Source organism: Mytilus californianus, unplaced genomic scaffold (assembly GCF_021869535.1).
Source record: "Mytilus californianus isolate M0D057914Y unplaced genomic scaffold, xbMytCali1.0.p SCAF_2, whole genome shotgun sequence".
Lineage (NCBI taxonomy): Eukaryota > Metazoa > Mollusca > Bivalvia > Mytilida > Mytilidae > Mytilus > Mytilus californianus.
In genome coordinates this window covers 76,740,941-76,752,381 of record NW_026262668.1, presented here as the reverse complement: position 1 = coordinate 76,752,381, position 11,441 = coordinate 76,740,941, and the positions used below count along the sequence as shown (strand labels likewise).

Here is an 11,441-nt window from a genome sequence, read left to right as displayed (position 1 = left end):
CACTGAATATTGATATTAGCATACAGATGAACGAAAACTTGCAATATTGTAATATGCAAATAATATCATTTTATGGCTGAAAATGACGAATATTAAAGGAAATTTTAGATGTGCTTTGTAAGACAATGTTAGTGGTTTTCTAAAAATGCGCTTACAGTTAACATTAAGAGTCCAAAATTATGCACTTTTTTAAAAATTAGTTTTAATTTTTCTATTGATTGTAGTGTTAAATAATATGTAAATAATTATCAATATATTGAGGGATTCTGAATTGTTTTGTAAATGGCTTAATAGAGGTATGGAACTATGAGGATTGATGATTGTGAAAAGCAACAATCATGGAGGTTTCCAGCTCAATATTTATTCACAACTATACGATACTATGGCTTTATCAGTTATCAAATTGGTCGCATGTATCTTGGGAACCAGCGACTCTTTTCACAAAAAATCTTAAGAGTAAAAATACTCGCAAGTCATACACATTTCAGTATAACTTACGATCAATTTTAAGCGTAAGATTTTTTGTGAAAAGAGTCGCAGGGTCTTTTATGAAAATGCAGCCAATACGGGGGCCATTAGATTTTTCATGGGAGTGGTAACTATAAGCCAAATGATAACATTGCTGGTGATATGGGCTGGAATCCACCTTGCGTTTAACAATTTAAGACAAATGTTTTATTACATTCAGCAAGGTATTTAGTAATGGAAAGACAGGGGAAATGTTTTTAGAATCTGATCTTTACGAGATTGTAATACCAGAATAAAGAATTAAAGCTTTAGAGTTATGGGGATGTTAAAAATATATAACTATGAGCGATACTGTGATTTTGAGATAAATGTATTGAACTAGTAGTAAGCAAATTTAAAAAGGTATGAACGAAAAGAAGTTCATGAGAGGACATCTCCAAAACACAATCTCTTGTAGAAGATGAATTTCATGTCATTTTAAAATCCATTTTTATGCCTACCTCAGGCAAATTATGATAAATGAAACGTTTAAATGATAATTAAAATTTATCATCATGAAAATATTGCTATAGTTGCCAAAAACCTGCAACAATATTTCAGTAAGGAGAAACAGTATTTTATATCACAAGCTTTTGTCAAAATCTAAATAACAATTTAATTTGTTAATGCAAATATAATAATATATCACATCTGCCTCCAGAGTTAATTACTGAGTTCCAAAAAATAATTCTTAAAAAAAAATTAAAAAAAAATATTTTTAATGTTCAGTAATTGATTGTTAGTTTATACTATTTCCGTTTCCTGTATGTACCCTCAAACCTAAAGAGGTGTGTATACCAAACATTTCTACTTAGAAAATTTAAGCCAATATTGCGGAAATTGAAGATTGAATTATCTAAACTCTATTAAACGCTCCTCTGATATTTTGCACATATCTTTTGATGGCAATGATATCGAAAACAATTATCCCTCCGAACGTAGCAACAATGAAAACTATACCCACAATTCCAATCTGTTGGGAAGATTTCCTGCCATCCCTCGCACTTGTACGCTTGCGGATGTTTTTGGACAATGTTTTCTGTTCAAGCTTCATTGCCTCAAGGGCTTGTTTCAAGAAAGGTTCCATATATTCTAACATTTCTTCCTTAGTGAAATTTTTATTCTTCCAAAACTCTAACTTTTCCTTGAATGAACAGAGACATGGACACATAGCTGAAAAATAGAAATAAAACATGTACAATACGAGGTTTTAAAGTATAAATAATGTTGTTACAAAAGGTGTAACATAATGCACTATACATTCTAAATACTCTAGAAAATTCTGGTATTTTGATTCCTACTTTTTGTGGGTACGTTGTTATTATAAAATTACTTGGATAGGGTGTTAGCTACGAACTATAATCCGGTTTGTCTGTGGAACATCCGAAATATTTAACTGTTCTTAACACTTTATGTCCTATGGTGGATGTCAATAACTACACACGGTAATATCAGATTTCAAAGATATACAATTACACAACCAAAAAGCGATTTCTGTCGTAATATGTTTTAAGACACATATGAAATCAGTTTTCTTTGAATCTTTATCAATGGTATTCTGAGAACATATATCTTTCTCTGCATGTGTTCCAGTTATGAAGAACACTTCACTATCTTATTTTCTTCAAATATTACGTGTAATAACATTAAGAAGACGTAACGTATAATATACAATTATGGCCCGTTGAAAAGGTGAATATCCAAAATTGTCAACACGAGAAGGTTATTTCACTGAGGGCGCAGCCCGAAGTGAAATAACTTTTAAGGGTTGACAATTTTGGATATTCATCGCTTCTAAAGGGCCACAATTGTTTTATTATACCGAACTAACAGTGGAAGGGCATTTTGAATCATTGTAAAAGCACTTACCCCTACTTGAGTCAGTAACAAACACAAGTTGACGTTCAAAAATACATGTAACTTGTGTCTTAGAATTCTCGTATGTACAACAAATTTAAGGTAGATTCTTTTTGTAAAATATTGATGGCCCTGAAAAGGACCGTTATTAGAGATATCATCGGCACAAGATGCACGTCAAAATCCTTATTTCCTCTTCTCTCGATCAATGGGCTTCCTGTAACTTGAACGTTGCCATTTTGTTTATTTACGTCTGTGACGTCATTTTCATGAGTACAAATCAACAAACTAAAAAGGTTATTCGCCGGTGAATAATAGGATTATTCAACGCTGGTGTAAATTTTTAGGGTTATTCGTTCTTCCTTGCAATTGAATGAAAATTTTTTGAATTATTCCATGTCACGTGATAACGTTTTACCCAATAGAATTGTTTGAAATATATGTAAGGTATAATAATAGCGCATGTTCAATGAAGACAAATATACTTACATTCATTGACTTGTATAAATACTGAGTTTCCAGGACGTGTACCTACAGCATTTGTGACAAAGCACGTATAATTTCCTTCGTCAGATTTTTGTACCGATGTGAAAGTGATGTTTGGGTCATACAAATTGCCACCAGTGGCTCTGTCTGACAACGGCTGGTTAATATCGTCTTTTTGTTTTTTCCATTGTATACCTGTTGCAGGCGGGAAGGATTCATAACTACAAGTTAGTATAAGTGTGGATGATTCGTTTACGCTTAAAAACGCTGAGTATTGAACTGTGTTGTAAATTATGTTACTGTTGACATTAGGGAAGTCTGAAAATAATTTAAACTGTTATTTGTCAAGCGGAATATTTATTATTATTTCTTCTATATAGGTCAATATAAAAATAAGAAGATGTTGTATAATTGCCAATGAGACAACTCTCCACAAGAAACCAAATGACACAGAAATTAACAACTATAAGTCACCGTACGGCCTTCAACAATGAGCAAAACCTATACCGCATAGTCAGCTATAAAAGGCCCCGAAATGACAAATGTAAAACAATTCAAACGAGAAAACTAACGGCCTAATTTATGTACAAAATAATGAACGAAAAACAAATATGATACACAGAAACAAACGACAACCACTGAATTACAGGCTCCTGACTTGGGACAGGCATATACATAATGTTAGCGGGCACCCAACCCTCCCCTAATCCAATAAATATTTATCCTAGCATTATCAGATGTCATTGAATTGAATGTGAATTCTGGCATTTCATTTGCTTTTCACTTTCAGTTGCTTGATATAAAGAGAAAAATGTTGACAACATTTATATCAGTAACTTTAGTAGATCTCAATGAACACTAACCCCTTGTCCAGGATGTTCATTGACGAGTTTAACATCGATCAACGTTCGGCCAAAAATTACCACAGATATCGTGAAAAACGATCAGAATTACAATGAAGAATTATTTGAATCAATATTTAATCATTTTGTACCAATAGTGAATTGAAATTATCCTAATATGTATGTTGTACAAAATTCCTTTAACAATTTCCTTGCCGTTGCCTGAGGTTGAACACATATTCTTAGCTTAGTCAAATGAAGGAATGAAAGATTACTAAATTTTCCATGTTCCCTGATTAATCGGTTTTCATAACAAAATTGTGTACTAAAAAAAAACAAAACAAGGTAAAAATTAAAATGTACCTTTTACATGTGAATTTTGATATTTTCGTAGAAGCATAATGCGGTAATTAAAATTTTATTTGACATCACGATACAAGTTTTTTGACTTGCATACACAACTGAAGGTTTGTGCTTCTTTTGATTTCCTTATATACGTTCGGTCAGAAGTGCAATATTTTGTTTTCATAAAAGAAATCCCCTTCAAAGTATTTTACAATCAACCTAATGGTTAAATGTAGCTAAGACCTGAAATTGAAATTGTTAATTAGACCAAAATACATTATTATATAAATCAGAATTTTTTCCTCTCGAGTTTTTCCGACTATACTTTTAGTCCTTTTCGGTTAGCTCTTCAAAGTTTATGTTAACTATTGGAATTTTAAATATTTTGGCCACGTGCATCTCTGAAGAGACATGTATTGTTGAAATACGCATCTGGTGCAGTAAAATTGGTACCGTTAATGTTGTTATTTCGAATCTGTTCCCTATTTAACAGACATTTTCTTTCCATTCAGTAATAATACAACGGTTGTCATTGGTCAATAGCGGGAATACCTGACGCTTATGGAGCACAACATTCACTCTTTTTTGTTGGGTTCTTTTTATTCAATTTTTTTCTGGATCATGTGTTTTGCACTGTTGTCTTAAATTACTCTTTGATAATGGTATTATCCTTCTTTCGGCAATCTATGTTTTTGATTGCGCATTTATTTACTATTTCTGAAACGACTTACATCTTTCCACAATCAAATATGATAAAGCACCAAAATTTGAAGTTGTTTTTACGGATATCAATGTTAATTATAGCTGTATGGCATATTTTAAACATCAACTTTACATTTCGCCTCAAACATGTTTTTTTTTATATTTCTAATTTGAAAACAAAACCATCATCTGACGTTTAGTAGATGCAAATTTTTTTTTATAAACGTTGATAGCTTGATTTAGTCAAAGGAAAAGACAAAAAATTAGGTTGTTCAAAATTTTGGATTCATAACTCTTTATGATATATCATATTTTTAAAATGACCCGTTTTCAATACACAAAAAGATGTAACAAGAATTGCCAAAAAGTACAACAGACCACATCAACCACCAACACCCGATCCGAAAAAAAAGATGTACAAACAAAGACAAACAACTATGAAAAGCTTATGGTTTAGATATCCCGACTTGGTATTAGCAAAAAAGGCGATAGAGTTAAACCTATTTTACAGTCGCAAAAAACTATCCTTTTGCAAATTCGGATTTGACAAACTTTGTATTGTGTCTCTTACACTTATGCACATCACCAAAACAAAGCACAAAGAATCAGCTATTTTCACACTGTCCTTAACAAATGAACAAATTTGAAAATCACGTAAGCCTGTTCAACCAAAGATTAATGTCACGAAGCACACACACACACACACACACACACACACTTGGTCCTTTTTTGTCAAATAGCTCTTCGAGTATTCAAGCATTTATACATCATTAATACATCATTGGCTTTCAAATTTTGTGGTTTTGAGCGTTCCTTGTGATGGTAAATCTAGAAAAGCGCTTTAGACGCTTTAGACGCACCAATTTACAAAATTTTCTAATTTTCACTATATTTTTCTTCATCTCAAGGGCGTCATAATATTTATCACGCTTTGAATTTTGTTTTGTTAAAACAGTAAAAACATGAAAAAATTATTGTCATATGGGCTCGATCGTATCTCCAAAACGAGATTGCCTCGAATGTGTGAGGTTGTAGGATTGATCTCTGAATGGTAAAAAAAATTACACAAATTTATATTTGTAAATCAAGCAACATTCATGAGTAAGAGCTAAAGCTGGTTTGCATGGATTCTAGATAAATGTGTCTTACTTTGGGCTGCCTTCTTATTCTATACAACGTAAAATGTTCAACTCTACTTGTTTGTCTAGCACAACTTAACATATTTGTTTATATGACAGTCGCTTGTTATTGTCTTCAATATAGGCATGTGTTTTGGGGCTTGACGTCCGGCATCAATGCATATCAATTGATCAATCCATCAATCAAGCACGTGTTTGCTTTAATTTGATTACGATCTGATATATATGCACGATTTTCCCTCTATTTTTCGAATGGAACAAATAAGTAGCAAGTCTGTTAATTCGGTATTGCACGATCTCCATCAATATATAAAGTATCAGTTGCATTATTGATTTGCCGGCACAATACAATACAAATAAAATGCTTCGCTGGGGCGCAGCTTGATACGACCGCAGAGGTCGAACCCTGAACAGTTGGGGCAAGTATGGACACAACATTCAAGTTTGATACAGCTCTGAATTTGGATTGTTATTAAATATTTGACACAGCATAGGTTTCTGACACAGAAAGAATGTGGTCTAAGAACTTGAATTTTTTTTAATTTACCTATTATGGTCCAATGTCCAAAATCAAAATACATGGTTAGATTCAGCATATCAAAGAACCCCATATATTCAATTTTTGTTAAAATCAAACAAAGTTTAATTTTGGACACCAACTTGGACAAACTTGAAAACTGGGCCCATAATCAAAAATTTAAACACATGTTTAGATTCAGCATATCAAAGAACCCCAAGAATTCAATTTTTGCTAAAATCAAACTAAGTTTAATTTTGGACCCTTTGGACCTTAATGTAGACCAATTTAAAAACAGGACTTAAAATTAAAAATCTAAATACACAGTTAAATTTGGAATATCAAAGAACCCCAATAATTCCATTTTTGATGAAATCAAACAAAGTTTAATTTTGGACCCTTTTGACCTCAATATGAACCAATTTGATAGCGGGGCCCACAAATAAAAAATCTAAATTCATGGTTAGATTCAGCATATCAAAGAACCCCATATATTCAATTTTTGTTGAAATCAAACAATTTTATTTTTGGACCACAATTTGGACCAACTTGAAAACTAGGCCCATAATCAAAAATCTAAACACATGTTTAGATTCAGCATATCAAAGAACCCCAAGAATTCAATTTTTGTTAAAATCAAACTAAGTTTAATTTTGGACCCTTTGGACCTCAATGAAGACCAATTTAAAAAACCGGACCCAAAATTAAAAATCTAAATACACGGTTAGATTTGGCATATCAAAGAACCCCAATAATTCAATTTTTGATGAAATCAAACAAAGTTTAATTTTGGACCCTTTTGACCTCAATATGAACCAATTTGATAACGGGGTCAACAAATAAAAAATCTAAATACATGGTTAGATTCAGCATATCAAAGAACCCCATTTATTCAATTTTTGTTGAAATCAAACAAAGTTTAATTTTGGACCCCAATTTGGACCAACTTGAAATCTGGGCCAAAAATCAAAAATCTAAATACATGTTTAGATTCAGCATATCAAAGAACCTCATATATTCAATTTTTGCTAAAATCAAACAAAGTTTAATTTTGGACCCTTTGGACCTTAATGTAGACCAATTTGAAAACTGGACCCAAAATTAAAAATCTAAATACACTGTTAGATTCGGCATAACAAATAAATAAATGTGATCAAAGATTTTACAAATCTAATGCGCCATACTGTGCAATTAAAGATTACTTCTTGAAATTTTTCAATATTTGAAATTTGAAAAAAAAATAATATTTGAAGAATAATTCTTTTTAATTTCTGAAATCTGAAATGAGAAAAAATTGACCCCCCACAATTTCTTTTTATCCCCCCCCCCTTTTTTCCCCCAAAAAATTCTTTCCCTCAAGATATGGTCATAATCTCAATTCAAATTTCCAATGGAGTTGGCAACCATAATTACCCATTTAAATTTACCATAGTGCTAACTTAATCTATTTTATAATAGAATTAAAAATATAGTGTCAAATCTTTCATATGGATTTTTTTGTAAAAAAAAAAGATGCAACATTTGCAGATATTTTTACTGGTCTTCCTTTATAAATATGCATTTCTTTAAACATAATTTAAAAGCAGTGTAAGGGAAGTAACCATAACGTTGTATTTGGATTACCTCCCTTACACTGTTTTAAATTATCTTTATTGTTCATTAACCATTACTTTATACATAATTTAAAAGCAGTGTAAGGGAGATAATTTCAATGATGTATTTGATTTATCTCCCTTACACTGCTTTAAATTATGTTTTGTACTAAAGTATTTGTCCATTAACCAGGACAACCTTGTTTTTCCCCCTTTTTTGCCCCTAATTCCTAAACGGTTTGAGCCATAACCCCCCAAAGCAAATCCTAACCATCCCTTTGTGGTATGGAAACTTGTAGTATAATTTCAGAGAGATCCATACACCGTTCCACAGTTATTGTCTGGAAACTAGAAAATGCTTATTTTTGGCCCCTTTTTGGCCCCTAATTCCTTAACTGTTGGTACCATAACCCCCAAAATCAATCCCAACCTTCCTTTTGTGGTATTTAATCTTATGGTCAAATTTCAAAAAGATCCATTCACTTAAACTAAAGTTAGAGTGCGAAAACCAATGTGTCTTCGGACGACGACGACGACGACGACGACGACGACGACGCCAACGTCATACCAATATACGACCACAAAATTTTTTTTGCGGTCGTATAAAAATAAACTGATCTGTCTTCTTTTGCAAAGTGTTTTGGCACTTAATGTAGGAAATCAGAGAGAAGATTTAAGATAAACAACTTAAAAATCGTTTTTATTAACCATCAATTATCGACACTAAATTAACCTTTAGCTATTAAGAAACTTGTCGCGGATAATGAGAAGATTTATCAAAATTGTCTTGAAATAAAATATGACTGATTTCTTTTTTATATTTTATAGGAGTGTCAATTTTTTCATGATTTAAATTTTGTCCAATACGCAAAAAGTGTAAATAAATTACAGGTTCCATTTGATGACTAAGCTTGAGAATGATATGAATTTTACCAAGTTTAGGCTCTTTCCAATTTGTACGACAAAAAAATCAACCAATAAATCATATGTTATGGTTACGGTATCAATTAGCGATGTTTACATTATGGACATAAATGTAAATTAACTAGTTTATTCTGAATTTATTCTGATTTAACCGTAGATGTTCATATTTAAATTCTCATAATCAACTTGCTTTAAAAAAATTGTTCTTTTATTAATCGGAAAGTATAACTGTTAAATTGTTGGTCCCCTCTTTGAGGGCACCGCTTCACATCTTGATATTAGAAGAACAGTTATCAGCAACCAATGACTATCAAGATAATTTGTAAGCTGTGAGATAAAATAAAATCCACAATCTATTCTATACGTCTGTAAAACTCTTTGCAAGTGACCCTAGAGTTAAGAAATCAGCTATGTCTAAATTTGATATAGCGACATTTTAGGGGGAAAAGTGCGGATACATATTATTTTCTCTTGGTGAAATATTTCGAGCATACTATTAAGTTTTAAATTTTGCTTACCTCCAATTACATTCAGCCAAAATCCACCACTGGTTCCGTTAACCTTATCGTTCTCAACTGCGCATGTGTACTTCCCTTGGTCACTAAACGTGGCATTATTGATAATCAGGTTAGTAGGTGTTGGTCGGTGATATTTTGTTATGTTATAAATATTAACACAGCTTCCATTTAATGACCAAGTTATTTCTGTTAAATTAGTTATCGGTGGATGTGACTCTACGGCACAGTCGATGGCAATGATTTCCCCAAATGTAATGTTTTCATCAGGTTGGTCGTGAAATATGACTGAAATAAAGAATGAATTAAAATTAAAAATTTTGAAATAAGTAGAGTTTAACAATCACCGGTGATATAAAATTATTGAAAAACAATTTCTTTGGCATACCGGCGATACGATTTTCGTTTGTTGTTTTTGGGAATTAACTTCTGTAAGGACTCCTGGTTAAAATATAGTTCATCTATCAAAATATTCTATTGTTGAGAATATGTTTTATTTCAATAAAGACTTTGTATTTTAAAGTATTGTCGGTTTTTATTCCATGAAAAATTCCATCATACAGATTCAAACGCAAAGGTTATTTCTATCGTTCAATCATGGTCAACGGTCTGAGGAACGGTTAACATTTTAATATGTTGTCAGATGTTTGTGTTCCCTGAACACTGTTTGGCGTTTAATTGTTTACATTATATTTAAATTAAATGAAAATAAACAAATATGGGTAATGACTCGCTCATGTATTTCCACTACTGTAGTTACGACAGTTCAATTCGAATGATGATAAGAAATAAATGAGAGTTGTCTCATTGGCACTCATACCACATCTTCTTATTTATATTTAGACTGTAGATCTAACAGAAAATTATAGATTTATAACCGCATCAAAGGCCTCGTCGTAGCCTACACGGCTCGGAAAGGAGACGATTTAAAAAAAAATCAAACTTCGTTAAAACAACACACGTGTTTCTACTAAAAACCTATATCAGGTATGATCTCGATCCAAAGTTAAAATCTAAAAATGCACAAATTTTGGGAGATCAGGCCCTGAAACTATATCAGGTCAACTTTGCCTGATCCATTATCTTTTTATTCTCTGATACTGATATTTTCAGCCAAAAATGTAGTGAATGTAAGATGTGATATTAAATAGTTCTTTATCAAGTAAAACTACTATAACAAATAAATATGATTTGATTAAGATATGAATGAAAAACACCAAGTAGCACAAAGTGTTTTTTTTTTTTTTTAAATAAAAGTGTCTTTTAAAGATTTTTTTGTTTTGAAACCCTGAATTCTCTCAATTGTTAGTTTACAATACGAAGTTTGGCCATCACACTAAATGGCGTCCGTTTTCGTCGTACAGTTTTTCGAAAGTATTTTCCTTTGAAATTACTAGGCCCATTTAACCAAAGATGACAGAATAATCCTTAGAGTCTCTACCATAAAGTAAATGATTGTTATCGCCGCCAACCAACAAACATGGCCATCATAGCACACAACAAAACACAAAGGTAAAACTTTAGCTATTTGAATTTTATCCTGAGAACTGTATTAGAAAAGATATGACAGATGCAAAACGACTCAAAATGTCAAGCTACCCTTTTACTATTTCTACAAAAATGTCAGGTGACTTCATAAAGAAAAAAAATATAAATACCAATAGTGATCAGGGACCAAGAACTGCAAACAATTAAATAAACAGTTTGAATATGTGATCATACCAGTTAAATGAGCTAAAACAGTTGCATTTTTACAAGAACACCTTCGTATATTAACTTGAGGTATTGCAAAGTAAATCCTTCTGCATAATTTGTAGAATTTACTCTGATATGTGCTATTGTAAAAACAAAAAATGAACCTGACACACAGAAAGCATGCGCATTTGTATTGTTTTCCAGGCGACATTAGATTATTTTGTCAAAGCGAAAACACACACAATGTTTATGGTTGCATTCATTTACTATGCACAATTAACTATTAATTTAGTAAATACAGCATAGGAAGTTTTCAAATA

The 11,441-nt window shown here is 31.8% G+C and overlaps 1 protein-coding gene across 1 annotated transcript; it reads right to left on the bottom strand.

Annotated features, from left to right (window-relative positions):
* Positions 1 to 537: 537 nt before the first annotated feature.
* On the bottom strand, positions 538 to 11,234 carry LOC127727681 (uncharacterized). The gene is made up of 4 exons (XM_052234796.1): positions 11,204 to 11,234; positions 5,262 to 5,303; positions 2,854 to 3,168; positions 538 to 1,680 (listed from the first exon to the last, which is right to left on the bottom strand). The coding sequence occupies exons 1-4, from the start codon at positions 11,232 to 11,234 to the stop codon at positions 1,364 to 1,366; spliced, it is 705 nt and encodes a 234-aa protein (XP_052090756.1). The 3' UTR covers positions 538 to 1,363.
* Positions 11,235 to 11,441: the final 207 nt, after the last annotated feature.

Excerpts from the sequence above, each read along its gene's own strand:
- LOC127727681 (XM_052234796.1), bottom strand. The coding sequence starts at position 11,234 with ATGCAGAAGGATTTACTTTGCAATACCTCAA. Across the intron at positions 3,169-5,261 it reads TCCGAATTTGCAAAAGGATA|ACTTCCCTAATGTCAACAGT; the intron begins GTTTTTTGCGAC and ends AATTATTTTCAG. Across the intron at positions 1,681-2,853 it reads ATTTATACAAGTCAATGAAT|CTATGTGTCCATGTCTCTGT; the intron begins GTAAGTATATTT and ends TCTATTTTTCAG.